Here is a 15695-nt window from a genome sequence, read left to right as displayed (position 1 = left end):
CTCAGTAAATCTAGTTGGTAAACCAAATCCTAAAAGTTAAAAATACCCAACTCACTGTTGCAGCCTCATCCAATGTCAACATATCTGTTGAGAGAACTATGAGGAAATTCTGCTTATCTTTTGAACCAAGCAAACACCTGAAGGGTGGATTAAATGCAAAAAAGAATATTTGGCCTCTGAGGAAGAAACCTGAAATGGCTCTAGGTGTCTTTCTCTGCTCAGACAACCTCACTGAAAACGGCTCCGGCTGACGCAGTGCTGCCTGTTGAGGCTCAGCTTTCTAACTGGACTCCTGACGGGGGTTTGTAGAGACTGAGTTCAGACAGTCTCTGCCTTCACTGGCAACTAGAGGGCCTCTTACTTCCTCTCCTGTTGACACCATAGAAACTCGAACCTCATTCCTCCCATGTGAAGCTTTCTATATGCTTTTAACACTGGGTAAGTGTAATTTCTATCTTCCCCCCTCTTCTTTCCACAAAAATAGGAGGTGCGTCTTGTCTAGAACAAACATTTTAAAACCATGTTTTTCATATATGATTGTTTACTATGCAAGTCTGACTGTGTGAGAAACATCTGTTACCTGAAGGTTTTAGGTGTATCTTTCGTCACTGTTGTAGACCACCCTTGATGTGGCAAGTGCTTTGCTGGGTATTTAAAATGTGAGGAAAAATTTTTACCTCTCAGAACTTGATGTCTAGTGGGGAATATAGACCCGTGATAGAACAATTACCATGTGGTTTAAGTGCTATGAAAGCTAAAAATGGACCTCCAGAAGAAGGGGGTCCAGCCCAGACAAGACTTTCTAAAGAAAGTTATGTCCAAACAGATCTGAAGGGTCAATGGTGAGGGGTGGGGGCAGCATGGAACTGGAGAGGGGTCGTGGCCAGAGATGAGGCTGGAGGTGAGGAATTGGCGTGGCAGTTTTCGTGAGGGCAGCCGGAAGCCGGGGAGTGATTTAACTAGCCTTGCGTGTTTTGGTCATGCCTGACTGCTATGTAGACTGAAAGGGCATGACCTCGTCCAGGTGAGCGATGCGAGCTCCTGAACTAGACTTCAGGTAGTGGAACCAGAGAGGTCAGAGCTTTTGAAAGTCGAAGGAGTGGGACTTAGAGGCTGAGAGGGAGCAGAGGAGCAAAAAACAGACATGTACCCCATTACAGAAATAAAGGGTCTGTGATCACCAGTGTTTAGGAGCTGTTATATCCTCCTTTTGGAGCGTACCCACACTCCATATTAAAATTAAATGCTCTAAGTGGTCCTGTTGATGAGAGCCCTGTTTCCACCCATTTCCCTGCCATTTTGTAAAAAACCTATTAACATTCACTGGATATTTGGATAATTCTCAGGACGGTTTTTGTCCACCAAGCTCCTTTTGAGGAACCCTGCCAGGTTTAGGGAATGCTAGCCAAATCAGTCCAGCTCTCCCAGGAGACTTCCCCGACCCCTTTGTGTTTGGGGTACAGGCATGTGGGGAGGCAGTGGTGCTGCATTTCAGAGCTCACGTAATGCTCGGTGGTGGTGTCACCAGGGTCCTCATCAGGCCAGTTTGATGGCTTGGGTTTGGGCAAGATCTGGAAGTAGAGATGTTTGATTATCTGCAGACGACCAGCAGCATTCCTTATTGATAACTACTGAGTCACTTTAGGGCCAGCTGAGACGAGGGCAGAAACCATCATGGGGGAGTAGACGTCTCAGGAACTCAATTCAGCTGAGTGCTGGGCACTGGCAATAGCCCCTGCCCAACATGGGGCTCACAGGCTAGTGGGGACAGCACACGTGGACAATCCTAAGAGAGGTACAGGTGGAGTGTCTGCCGGGGCAGGAGAGAGGATGAGGACAAGACGCTTGGTCCCACAGGACGGCTTGCTGTTAAGTGCTTTACATAATTTTATCTAAATCTCACAGTAACCTTGCAAGTTAGGTATTCTTAATCCCATTTGCTTGTTATGGAAATTAAAGATTTGGAGAGGTTCGGTAACTTGATACACGTCACTAGCTGGTGGGAGGCGGAGTCGGTACAACCATTCAAATCCAGCCTCCTCCTGGCGTGGAACATCCACGGGACTCCGCCCCACGTCCAGGTCTGGCCCCGCCCATCCTCTCCTCTACGCCTGCGCGCTCTCCGCGCCAGCCCCCTCCTTGCCACGATCACGCCATGCGCCTGCGCATTGCTTCGCCAGGTGGGCTCAGACTATTAGCTGGTCCAGCGGAGCAGCGGCCCGAACCCCCACCATCCTCGGGGTTGGCTCCAAGTCCCTGCCGCCAGCTCGGCAGCATCTTGCTCTTGCCCTTCTCCTCTCTCTCTCGGTCTTCCTCCAGCTTACATTGCCATGGGCAAGAGCCGGACGAAGCGCTTCAAGCGACCTCAGTTCTCCCCTACCGGCGACTGTCAGGCCGAGATGGCAGCGGCCGAGAACGGGACTGAGCGAGAGGAGGACGACGGGCCGGCAGCGGAGCTGCTAGAAAAGGTGAGGCCAGGGCCCGCCGACCCCAGGGCCGGGACGGGGACGGAGGGCCTCTGGGGGAGCCCTGCGGCAGCGCCGCGGGCCTGCGCTCTGCTGTCCCTCTGACACTTGCTTGGGTCCCGCAGCTCCAGCACCCGAGCGCTGAAGTCCGCGAGTGCGCCTGCGCAGGGCTGGCCCGGCTGGTGCAGCAGCGGCCGGCGCTCCCGGGCCTGGCGCGCCGGGACGCAGTGCGCCGCCTCGGGCCGCTGCTACTCGACCCCAGTCTGGCGGTGAGGGAGACGGCGGCCGGCGCACTCAGGTGAGCAGGGAGGGGGTCCCGGGCGGTGCCTCGGGTCCAGGCGGCACTGCGTCCAGTCTGCGCCTTCTGGGTGCCACGCGCCGTGGGGTGACCTGTGTCATCCGCAGTGCACTTGTCCTAGGCAGCGCGGGAGCGCCAAGCCCTGCCCAGGGTCTCCCATTTGCAGGGGGGGCATTCGAACTCAGGCTGCAGACCCCAGAGGCCCCCGTGACCCCCTGAGCCCACGCATTCCAGTGTCCGCCTGGGTGCTTCACCCGCAGCCGCCCCCTGCCCAACACCCTCCCCTCAAGGCCCAGCGCACATTATCCCCTGTCCAAGAACCCTCCATCCATTCCTGAGGTTCTGGGGACTCTTCCAGTACATGTGCCAGGTCTTCTCGGTGCAGGGGATTTTGAACAGGCAGGACATTGAGTAAGACAGCCAAGATCCCATGCTGATGAGAACAGACAGGAAACTAGTAAACAGGTGAAACATAACATTAGCTAGTGAGACGTGCTATGCAGAAAACCAAGAGGATGATGAGTTGGGGGTGAGACCGTCCATTAAATTGGACAGCTCTAGATGACATTTGTGAACTGAGCGTTCATCAAGGATAGAGCCAGGTACGGAAAAACGGAAAGCATTCCTGACTGGGAAGAGCAACAGCAAAGAAGGGAGACCGCGGACGGGTGAGTACGGAGGTGGTGGTCCTCGGCGCTGTCAGGAATGAAAGGTTAGTGTGGCTGAGAAGAGAAGGGAGCAGGGTACTGTGGGAGAGGAGGCTGGAGAGACGAAGGACGAATTCTAAGCAGGCGTCGCATGATCTCATGTTACTCAAAACACACCTCTCAAAATGCCACGCTGGTGGCTGTGCAGAGAATGGACTGTAGAGGGGGCAAGCGGAGAAGTTAATATTCGTAGTTCTTACAGCTTTGTCTATGTGTGTTATGTTTCGTTCATTGACTTGGCAAGTCAGGGTTGCTTCAGGGGTGTCCTTCTCAGTAGCCTCACCCTTGCCGCCCTTGAAGTCTTGATTCCAAGAAAAGGTCCCTTCACATAAGATTCGGCTGTGACTTACATTAAATAGGGAAAGTCTTCTTGCCTCTCCCTTCCCTATAGGCACACACCTGTGTACTGGCTCAGGCTGAGTTGTTATGTGACTAAACATGACTAAGATCTGTGTACACCATATACAACAAGGAGCAGAATAGGTGGAAATCGATGGATTGGTTCTGCAACATCGTATGGAAATAATAAGCAGTTTCATCTGGGAAACCTTAAGTATGGTTAGAAATGGGAATAAATTTGAGAGCTGAATAGTGTTTTGTGACATGTGATCTGAAAGTAACACGTTTTAAACTTCTCGCGTAGAAATCTCAGTGCTTGTGGAGGTTTTGAAGTTTGCGATGACATGGTGGCTAAGGATATCATGACTCCTCTGGTCGCTCTTCTGAAAGAGGTACGCGGTTTGTAAAGTCTCCTGATGGCTTGGTTTTGTTTTTAATGTAGCTTTTAGCATCCAAACTTAGATTTGTTTACGTATTTATTTTGTTAGTACTTTGGTGTTAGTTTTTTCGTCTTCCCTCCAAACATCCTATGGGAATTTTATTTTCCTGGGAACACTGATCTCTCATCGTTGATACCAGTCTCTGGTTTGTCTCTACTACCTTTTTTATATGCTAGTTGGAAAAGATCTTCCTAAAATTATAGACTGACTCCTGTAGACTTTAAACTTCATACAATAAAAAGAATGCGTATTATTGATTGTTCATTTGTGTGTCGGGTGTTATTTTGTGTTGTGTATTATTAAATCCTCACATCAGCCCTATCTGGCATCTGTAAGCTGAAGCACAGGTATTAGGAATTTGTCTCGAAGGTGACATTAAGTCCCCAAATTTGACGTGCCATCTTTATTGCATGATGTAGTTTGGGAACTAAAGATTCTCTCTGGCATGCCTCTGGGCCACTGTTCTGTATTGATGTGTCATTTTCACTTCTTGAAGGTCATATAAAGAATATCCAGTTTTGATAAGTGGCATCAGTCTTGTTTCCTTTAAAGTAGTGTTACTCCTAGGGGTGATGTGCCCCACAGGGGACATTTGGCAGTGTCTGGAGCCATCCTGTTTGATTGTCACACCTTGAGGGTAACGGTTGCTACTGACACGTAGTGGCCCAAGGATGCTGCTAACCATCCCACGGCGCACACGACAGCCCCCACAACAAAGAATCATCCGGTCCACAATGTCAGGAGTGCCGAGATGAGAAGCCCTGTGTTTAGGGGGTGCTGTGGACTATACAGGAGAGGCACTGCTGCAGAGCGGTTCAGGGCACCGCGCTTGCTCAGCTTCACCATGCACCAAGCTCCACCTTCAGCAAGCTCTCTGTACCTCAATTTCCTATTTGTAGCTGGAGGCTGGGGATAACAGTTCGTCTCCTTCATAGGTTTGTGGTGAGAATCAAATGACTTAATGTATGTCAAGTGCTTACAATAGTGCCTTGCACGTAGAGGGTACCGTGTAGATGGTAGCTCTTACTGTATTTACCTTTCTTTGCCTTATTTACTGTCTTTATCACGTTAGAAAAAAGACTTTGTGTTGATTTTACATTTTCATTTCAAATGTGAAATGCTTTATATCTAGTTTGTACAATGACCTGTGAACCTTTCTTGTCTGTATTTCTTGCCAAATGGGAGCAATGCTGTGGGAACTGGACTGCTTCTGAGAATTTGATTGGCTTGTTAACCACTGTAATTTCTGATGTTTCTTTTTTGGGATTCTTCACTATCATTAGCCTTTTTGTTTAATTATTCTTTTGGACCAGGGTGCTAATCATGATATTTGTTTACAGTGTAGTGCTGGGCTGGATTCAAATGAGATGCCTCCACAGGAAAAAAAAGATCAGAACAGAAATTCTATTGAGAACATAGCCAACGAAGCCGTGAACGTGCTGTGGAATATATGGTAAGATGCTTTCCAGACACAGCCTGCTGCCCCACTGCTACGCAGGCTGCTGCTCTTTCTGTTAAACCAGAGGAATTTCTATTCTCCCTAAGATCAGCCCTCCTTCCCGGCTTAGCCCTTATCATCGCGTCACTACATCTTTCTCGGTTTCACAGCTCTTCTCTCCAGGCATTGCTACTGACAGTAATGAGGGGAATCACAGCCATTGGCACGCACTGCACCCCTGTCCCCACCGCCCGCATTCGTCTTAAAGCCAGCCAGGCCCCAGTGCAACAGCTGCCTTGGTCTGGCATCTGGAATGAGACAGGGACCACAGACCGTGGTTGGTCCGCCCCCCTGGCCTAGCCATTTGACAGGGAAGAGCTGCGGTGGCCCAGTCGGGAGAGGCCAGGCTCCATTCCATGACTGCAGCGTGGGGGGGCGGGGGGGGCGGGGGTGCAGTGGAGTTGCAGTTAGGAATGAAAATGACTAGACACACAACCTGGATTTGTTTTTTCTACCCCGCTTTCCGTTCCACATTTCTAGCAAGATTCTGTCATCGTTCCTTACTTTTAATCAGCAGCATGATAGCTTCTGACCTAAAAGCACAGGTATTTCTTAGAATACAAGATTAAATTGGCTCTAAAAAGCTGCCTAATGTACGTGGCCGTCCAAACTTGCCTATGATCTCATTTTAAACGAGTGTATGCGTTCCACCAGGAAACCGGGAGAGATCAGATTTGAGGAAATGGCATTTGAACAAGCTGGTGGGTGCTGTTTTTCTGTACACCAGATAACTTGAACGTACATAAATTGTTGAACTTGGACATTTTCTAAAAATTTGTTTGGAAAGAGCCTGAAAAAGTGGCCTCCACAGGGGTCTCTCTTTCCTAATGCCTGTGAGACCTACCTATATCACTTCCAACTTTCAGAGCTCTCAGCGTTTCTGTTTTATAGTTTGCATTTTAAATTATATTTACATATGTGTATATTTTAAATTATCTTAACACTTGTCTGTCTTACCTTCCTGACTATACCCGATTTTACTGTGGGCTTCATGAGGGTAGGCTCATTGCCGTAACTAGCTCGCTAGAAATAGTTTACCTTTAAATGAAGGATTGAATTTAATAATTTAGTCAGCTCTGTTAACTATTGGTGTGTCGTGTGTATATGTAGTGTGTGTGTGGGAATGCTTTTCTCTGGGACACGGATACAATTATAATTAGCTCTGCTTACCTTGTATTTAGTATGTGTTTATTATTAACAGTGATACCATTAATAGCATTAATTCTGATTCTTTTATTAAAAGGTGTCATTTCAAAAATATTTATCACGGTTACTTCTCTGTTGCAGACTGCAAATTCTGCCTGTTGAAATTATAATAGCAATCTAAAAGGGATGAATAAAATTTAATCTTACTTTCTTTAAAATTTGTGCTTTTTGTGTGATAAGTATAGAGGCTTTTTCGCCTCACTTTAACTTATTATTACTGTAGTTTAGTGGCAAAACCAGTAGGCTGAACCCAGGGAACCACCACTAACAAAATGTGTGATCTTTAGACAGATCACTTGGCTTTTTGGGGCCTGGGTTTCCTCATTTATGAAATGAGGAGGTGAAACAAATGGTTTCTAAGATCTCTTCCAGCTCTAACCTCCTATAAGGAAACTGGGGTGCAGGTGAAGAGCTGGCCTAAAGGACCTGACTGTGAAACAAATAGAAACACAGGTAGCCAGTTGTGTTCATGTACAGTGACTGGAAATGGGCGTTGATTTCTTCATCTATAAAAATGGCGGGTATTTGACTTCACCTCTTGGGTTCTTTTATAAAGCCTAATTTATTTTTTCATGAATGTATGTGGTTGATTTCTTAATGTTAACGTGAATAGTAAAACTTTTTTTTCCCCCTTCAATTTAGTGAATGCAGTAGTAGAGCAGTGTCTATATTCAACAAAGAAGGGTGTTTGGAGATTGTGTTAAAGTATTTAAGTAGGTTTCCTACCAATGTTGGCCTGGCTATTTCAGTAGGTAAGTGAAGAAAAGGTGATGATGTATTACGTATGTGTGGTCTTACGCAAAAAGCTTTATTCAGACATAGCATGTTTATTCTACAGGAGTGATGTTTCTTTTTCTCACTGTGTATAAATGCATAGCTGAGTTCTGTTTGTTCTGAATCTTTTAAACTCTGTCATTAATACTTTACTTACTCATACAATTTTCCTGCTCTTCCCTCGGAAAGGGAGGAAGGTAGTTATGTGAGCCTATGTGGTTTCTAGTGTATAACCCTTCTCAGAAGCCTTGGCTAATTCTTGAGCTTTCATCTCCCATTTACTGAGACATAGTAACCCACATCTACCAGGCCTTTGGGCCAAAGTTAACTGGCATCCAGACTTGTACCACTCTCTTTTACTTTCATCAGAAAACTGATAACCTGGGCTTTTTTTGAGATAGGATAATCAGTAAAATTTCACATAGGCCTGCTTCCCTTCTGTGGGGCAAGGAAAGTCTTCTGGCAGCTTCAGCTGCCTTGGCTCCCTCGCCTTCTGCACATGGGGTTAGAGCGCTATGGGAGGGCCTCACTCAGCAGGGCCATGAGGCAGAAACGAGGGTGGGTGGCTCAACAGAACTTTGGGGTAGAGTGGAGAACTAATTGATGAAAAGCTTTCCTTTTCTACCTGTCAGAATGGCGGGCATCCAGCTGTCCTTTTATTTATGCATTTCTCCTGCAGTTATCCTTACTTTAATTTATTACTGTATTATTCCTCTTCCTAAGGAGTATTCCCCTTACTGATGCTTCTCTTAGCTCTAATGGGCACTTTCAAGAGAACAGAAAATTTAAAAAATAAATAAATAAAGTGGAATAAATACTACTGCAAAAATTAGTTTAGCAAAATGGAATCTTTGGCAGAGGGGAGATTTGTGAGTAAATGGGGATTTTTGTAAACAGTTGAACTGGGAAATTGGTAAGTGACTTTTCATCTCAGAGGGCAGTTTTTATTATAATAAGAATTATAATTAAAGTGAAGTTAGCTCGTGGCTTTTAAGAGAAAACCTTCATTGTTATCTTTGTGCATTTAGTCTTGTTATAGATTTTTTTTTCAGTTTTTTTCTCTAATGAACTTTTAAAAAATGGATCAGAATCATTTTGAATTGTATAATAGTTTTCTTTCTGCATTTAGCTAGGTTCATGAGTTTTTAAACAAATGTCAAGTTATTTGTTTTGAAAATCAAGCAAGGTTTACATATAATTAAGTGAACTTCTGAGATTCCATCCTGTCTGTTGGTATAGCTTTCTTTGAATTCATATTGTCTTTATGGTAGCAGGCACAGCTTATCATGGCTTTTGGCCAAAGTGAATTTAATTAGTCTCTTAATGAGAAAAATAATACATTTGGATCTATGTATATGGGCAAGAGCCAGACGAACATACATGCATATATATGGGTTTGTATACAAATGTATTTTGGGAACCAAACTAGATCACAGAAATAGCATACATTTTTACTAATTTGAATGGGTATGATTTTTAGACCTGGAAAGAAATGGATTTGTATGGAATACAATACCTCAAAGAAAACACATTTGGGCTTGCTTCTTCCTCTGTGCTTCAGAAGTCTCTTCTGTCAAAACCTTGCATGCAATCCCAGATGTTTTGATACTTTCAGTTAATTATTTTTAATGTACAAGTTGTAATCCATTGTCTTATTTTAATGCAGGGGAGGAGTTAAATGCATCATATATCTATTAATATTTTACCCATCTCTTTATTTTCTCATATTTTTCTGTAAAATCCTTTTTTTCTTAAATACTGCTTCATCAGAAATGACCACAACTTTTAAGGTCATGCTGAATGTAAAGGAAGCCAGAATGTCCCCAAACCTAGGGCTTGTTATTGAACAGAACTTCTCTAAGATTGTCCATGGGACTGGTGTTTGGTCCGCAGGCTGTTTGCTTCTGGTCCATGATGAGTAATTGAGGATAAGCCTTTATTGATGTTTATAGTAACTCCACATTGTCATGACATCTAAAAGCCTCTTCAGTTGTATTTTATAAAAGTCTAGTTCTGTAAAGAATTAGAAATTAAGAAAAATAAAAGAAAGAAAGGTGTTCTACAGCACTGGTGGTTTGAGAACCCTCATTTGCATGTGCCATCCTGAGGTACAGCATATGTATCCTACAAAAGCTACCTGGGTCTGAAGGAGTTATAAAGATGCAAATGTTTTTTGATGAGCTAGTTTGGTGTAAGTTATCCTAGCAGAATTAATTCATCATTTCTAAATACTTAATTTTTGTCTTTCTAGCATATTGTTTGCAGACAGTGACCGAAGATAACATAGAGCTACTGAAATCTTTCAATGCCCCAGCACTGCGCGTGCTGGAATCAGCAATGCTTTCTCCTGGCAGTTCCATGGAATATATTCTGTTAAAGACATTGGTGGCAGGTAAAGTTTAGCCATTTGTGATAGTGTGCTTTTTTAGTAACTTGCAGTGGGTAGAGATAGGGGGCCAACATCCATTTATTTCACCGATCAGAGCCTTTTGTGCTTATGTCTATTCTGAAAATTGTAATGATTAAGTGGAGACCCTGAATTCAAGCGGTTGTGCATAGTTGGGAAGCCTTCTAGAATGGGTTTGTTTTCAATTTAACAAACTACCATTGTGATAAAGAAATGTGATTGTCAGGATGCCCTGATTAACCAGTGACCTCAGAAATTCACTGAGATGCCCAATCCAAGAGACGACCACTCACTTTTCTCTAAGATCTTCTCCGCCAACTCTTTTCTCCCTAGAATTTCTGAATACAAAAATAAGAAATAATCTGACCATCTGTTGAGCAGTTGGTAATTTATACAGTTTCTGTGTATAATTTCCTCTTGCCCTTTGGCCTTGCAGAGGTAATAATGTATCTTGAGAGGTGGGTTTTTGTTTTTAGTGGTAAAATACACGTAACATGAAATTTACCATCTTAATCACTTCTGAGTGTAGTGTCAGTAGTGTTAGGTTTATTTACATTGTGTTGCAGCCGGAACTCTTTTCATCTTGCAAAACTGAAATTGTGTACACCTTAAACAACTCCCCATTTCCCCTTCCTCCCACAGCCCCCCAGCATTCTGCTTTCTGTTTACTCTAGGTGCCTTATGTAAGTGGAATTATATAGTGGTGATTTTTTGTGTGTGTGCGACTGGCTTTGAAATTTCACTTAATGTCCTCAAAGATCATTCATGTTGTAGCATGTGTCAGATTTTCCTTCCTTTTTAAGGCTGAGTAATATTCCAATGGTTATTCCACATTTTGTTGATCCATTCATCCGTGGGTGGACACTTGGTTGCTTTTACCTTTTGGCTGTTGAATAATGCCTCTGTGAATATGGGTGTACAAATACCTGTTGAGTACAAATACCTGCTTTCAGTTCTCCTGGGTATATATACCCAGGAAGTATTTTTATTGTAACAGTCACTTTTATCTACTGAATGGTACCACCTGATGTATTTTGATAAGCAAAAAAACCAAGAACCTGCTGTCTGGTTTGTCCATGAGACTTTGGAATTTTTGTACATTCCATTCCACTCATGGAATATAAGAAGCTGCTTTGGAGAGCAGCTCAGGTTAAGATGAAAGAAAGCGAGGCAACTTAATTTTCGTTTTCGAAGAAACTTGATCAGTGCTCTCTTGGTCTGTTGCTGTGTGGCCTTGTGTGCCATTGAAGGGAGGTGATTGTGAAGGCTTGTAATAAAGGGCACTGCCTCTGTGCAGAGCTTTTCGACATTTAATAAAAACTGAACAAAGGCAGGAGGCAGTGGCATCGTGATTTTTTGAATTATACTTGAGCCTAAAGAAACCTGTCTTGTTTCTGGAAACTGTATTTAATAAAAGATTTCACAGGCGATTCATTTGTCCTTATGCTCATTTTTTCCCCAGGCACAGTTTGGAATCTAAAAGAGATTATTCCATCCAAGAGTCAGGCAGAAATCATAAATGCCATACTAAAGATCTTATCTGAAGTTTTGGAAGTGGATGCTGGTGAAATGGTTATTCAAATGAAGGAGGCCGAAACGCAAAGGTTAAAAACCGCTGCAGAGACTGAAGACGTATCAGCGAACGCTAACGGTGGGGATTTGATTGAAGACGATGAAATGGAAGAAATGCCTCATAAGAGAAAAGTCAGAAGGAAAACTTTCATTTCGGATTTACTTCCAGTAAGTTGGATCACACCTTCCAACATGGATTAATTAACACTGCTATTTCCTTTTAACAGGTATTCTGAGCTTTGTAGAAAAACATGTTACTACAAAATTAATTATAAAGTGAATTTCAGTAAAAATCGTCATCTTTTCCTATTAACACTCATAACATTAGAAATCTATTCCCAAAGGGAGAAGTGGGGAGCAGGGGGGATTCTCCTGTCTAAAAAGAAACTTTTATATAAAAATGATTCAGACGTGGGATAGACCAAACTTTTGCAACACTTTAGAAACATACTATCATCTTCCTAGCTTTTTTGTTTCCTCACTTCATTTACACACCGCCTCCCAGAATGTCTTCAAACTGAAGGAATTTATACTTTGCTCGCATTGTGCCCTGCGTTCTTGTCTCTTTGGTGTTAGCATTTAGGCTTACCAAAGTACAGAGGAGCACGACACACTTTCACTTACCCATTACTGCTGTGCACAGGAGATTGGGTAATTGTGAGAGTCAGTGATGGATTGTAGTTTTTACAGACTGGGCGCTCGTGGCATACTCGGGCCAGTGGATGTGATTTTTTGGGGGTGAGGGTGTGCAATCTTGGTTGCATGAGACATTTCAGCTGAGCCAGTCAGTGGAGGTAGAGCCATACCTGGGGAAACATCTCCCCAAGGAGGAGAACAAGTGTCAGGAAGACAGGCGAGACCGGGGGTTGGGCCTTATTCGTTCCGGTGCCCATGTGCTGTGCTCCTACTGTGTGCCCAGCACAGCACCACACGCTCTAATGAAGACAAATATCTTGCCTTTGGAGAACTTTTGCATCTTGGGAGGAGCCATATGTAATTATAATTTAATACCTGTGCTAAGAACTGTGGTAGGGCTCTTCTAAGGGAAGGCACACCTGCCTCAGCACTGATGGGAGAGGAAAGCAAGAGGCTGTCAGAAAAGGCTTTCGGGACAGAACACCTGAGCTGCCTTAAACGCTGGGATAAGAGGCAGCTTGGTGAAAGCAGGTTAGTGTCGTCACCAGTCAGGAAAACCAGTCAGGAGGCTGCTAACGTCATTCTGAAGAAAGATGATGAACTGGAACAATGCCACTTCCTACAGTTTCAGACGTGGCCTGTCCTTATGCCTAGAAAATGCACTGAAACTAAGAATTGTCTTAAGTCAGTGTCTTAGAGTTTTGATAAGTTTATGCCCAATAAGAATTCTTTAAATGGAATGTACTTGAAAATAAATGTCAGTAGACTACTTTCTCGCATTCACGAAGTCTTGTCAAGCACGAATTGATGGTGTTTTAAGGAAATCAAAATGTTGTAGTTAGAACGACTTTGCCAGCCCTCATGACTAGCTGTGAGGCACAGCCTGGTGTTAAGGGCTGGGCTGACTACAAAAAGGAGAAGGCCAGCCTGCCCTTGAGTTGCTTTCAAATCATCAAGTGGCCTAAAAATCATAGCACCCCCTTTTGGTGCAGAGGCGCGTGTCTGAGCCCCACCTTTACTCCTTGTCTCACTGTGCGTCGCAGTCCGGGTTGCGTAGAATTTAAAATCAGTAAAGCAAGATAGACAGAGACATAGCGGTGGGCCTTGTCCTCCCCAGAGGGTGTTTACAAAGAGCCCAGCACCATCTCTCTGCTGTCACGGGAAGGGTAGGCTCTAGATCCGGGGTGTACGGGACTCCACACCCACGTGTGCAGTGTCAGGACGCCGCAGAACCGGACTGGGGCGCTCGGGCGGTGCCAGCACTGCACTGACTTTCCCTGATTGGTCCGCCGAGTTTTACCCCGAATTGCTGTCAGCAGAACCGGAAACTACAGGTGCGCTGTCAGGGAACACGGAGTGGAGGAGCTCCAGAAGGAAGCCAGAGGGGACGAGCATCCACAGCTCCCAAGGTCAAGTGCCCTGGTTCGAGATTCGCTTCTCTTAGTATTACTTAAAAATAGATTTGGGTGCTTATAAAATACAGTGTTTTCTCATAACAAAAGCTTGCTTTTCAAAGTCTGTTAACATAACTGAATAGACTGGACATTTGAGACGCTGGAGCCAGGCATCGTGGGGCCACGTGCCAGGAATAGAAATTCATAGTCAGCTCTCCTCTTTCTCACTGCCCAGTGGCTTGTGCAAGAATCCTTTAGAGTCAAAACCTTTCATCGCATCGATTAACTTAAGGAGCTATCATCTCAAATATATGAAGAAAGGACCATCCCAGGTTGCTGTTTTAACACGTGCAAAAGTAGCGTATCCCTGCCTGGCTTCCATAGTTGTCGATTACCCAGTCATGGTCTGTTCTATTTCATCTCTTTCCCCACCCACTTCCCTCGCCCACTGAATATTTTGAAGCAAATCTCAGACGTCTGAGCAGAAGAGTTATATGAAAAGGTGGACGTTAAGAACACGTTCCGAGTGTTTCTAAGCCAGATCTTCGTACATCTTAAGTGGGGACGAGCCCAGCAACAGCATGTCTTCCTTATAAATGTTTGTTTGGTTGCATATTATACGCAGCAAATAGGGATAACTTTTATATTCATTCTTGCCAGCAATAAAAGGAATAAAAATATATAGGGATTCCTGAGCAACGTCTACTTATTAAATTAGCAATTTGCCTTTTTCTTTCTTTATTTTAAAAGACTTTATTGGGGAAGGGGAACAGGACTTTATTGGGGAACAGTGTGTACTTCCAGAACTTTTTTCCAAGTCAAGTTGTTGTCCTTTCAGTCTTAGTTATGGAGGGCGCAGCTCAGCTCCAGGTCCAGTTGCCGTTGCTAGTTGTAGGGGGTGCAGCCCACCATCCCTTGCGGGACTCGAGGAATTGAACCAGCAACCTTGTGGTTGAGAGCCCACTGGCCCATGTGGGAATCGAACCGGCAGCCTTCGGAGTTAGGAGCATGGAGCTCTAACCGCCTGAGCCACCGGGCCAGCCCCATCTCTCTCTCTTTTTTTTTTTTTAAAGAACATGTTTTGAAGTTACAGTTAAATTGTTGCACAAGGAAGTTGCCGGAGGATTATACATGAGTATAAATATTCTGGAAAGGAAAATGGTAATCTGTCATAGGTCTATAGTTGTGTTTTTAACCTTGACCGAGTGAATGTGAGGAGACAAAATATCCAAATAATCTGAAATATTCCACAGTAGTGAAATACTTAATAAATTATAGTGCAGCCATCATTCAGACAATAAATAGACATTATTTTTAGCTTTTAATGTAAAATACACATTATTTTGGAATATCTGTGTAGCTATTTCACTTTTCATAGGTGACTTGAGAATTAAGGTCATGTAAATTTATACAATCCATTTTACAAATGTTAATTGGTGAAGGTTATGTTATTGACTTCCAGTGGGGAAATAAAATCCCCCTTTTTCTTCAGTCTTAACACGTTGCGTACGCGGGGTTTAAATCCCTCGTGAAGATTCTCGTGATCCGTACGCAACGTGTTAAAGAAATGCTCCATTGCAGTCTTCAAAGAAAGCCAGGAAGCAAGGCTTTCTGCTCCTTAGCCAAGCTCTATTGGTCATGTAAGCGTTTGTTAGTAGTTCTTGTTAGTGCATCTTTTCCAAGAAGACATCTAAGCATCTGAAAGCAGGTTGGTCGGGTATAGGTGACTGCAGTCTGAAATGAACTCTTGTTTTAATCTTAGTATGCTGAGCTACTTCTCAACACATTAGGTTAAGTTTCAGGGTGAATTCAGTTCAGAATTCCTGACTATTTATCTGTTCTCTCCAGCTACCTAAGCAGCACTACAGAATAGCCCTGCAGGTAGATGGAAGCCCAGTTAACGGTGGCCTGCTCCCCAGTGCCAAGTGGGATCAATGCTCATTTGTACTTCCAGCACTT

General features: G+C 44.1%; 1 protein-coding gene across 2 annotated transcripts in view; it reads left to right on the top strand.

The window, feature by feature from the left end:
• The first annotated feature begins 2163 nt into the window (after positions 1 to 2163).
• The window catches only part of HEATR3 (HEAT repeat containing 3), a 32582-nt gene continuing 19050 nt past the window's right edge, over positions 2164 to 15695 (top strand). The window contains exons 1-7 of one of the 2 annotated variants that reach the window (XM_019731889.2): positions 2164 to 2468; positions 2591 to 2763; positions 4114 to 4201; positions 5590 to 5702; positions 7596 to 7705; positions 9979 to 10119; positions 11597 to 11874. In XM_019731889.2, coding sequence (XP_019587448.2) covers positions 2331 to 2468; positions 2591 to 2763; positions 4114 to 4201; positions 5590 to 5702; positions 7596 to 7705; positions 9979 to 10119; positions 11597 to 11874 — 1041 coding nt within the window. In that variant the 5' untranslated portion in view covers positions 2164 to 2330. Of the gene's footprint in view, positions 2469 to 2590; positions 2764 to 4113; positions 4202 to 5589; positions 5703 to 7595; positions 7706 to 9978; positions 10120 to 11596; positions 11875 to 15695 lie in introns of those variants that run through there. The other variant, XM_019731891.2, reaches the window with a different exon arrangement.

Source organism: Rhinolophus sinicus, linkage group LG11 (assembly GCF_036562045.2).
Source record: "Rhinolophus sinicus isolate RSC01 linkage group LG11, ASM3656204v1, whole genome shotgun sequence".
Lineage (NCBI taxonomy): Eukaryota > Metazoa > Chordata > Mammalia > Chiroptera > Rhinolophidae > Rhinolophus > Rhinolophus sinicus.
This window is presented reverse-complemented; position numbering and strand designations above follow the sequence as displayed.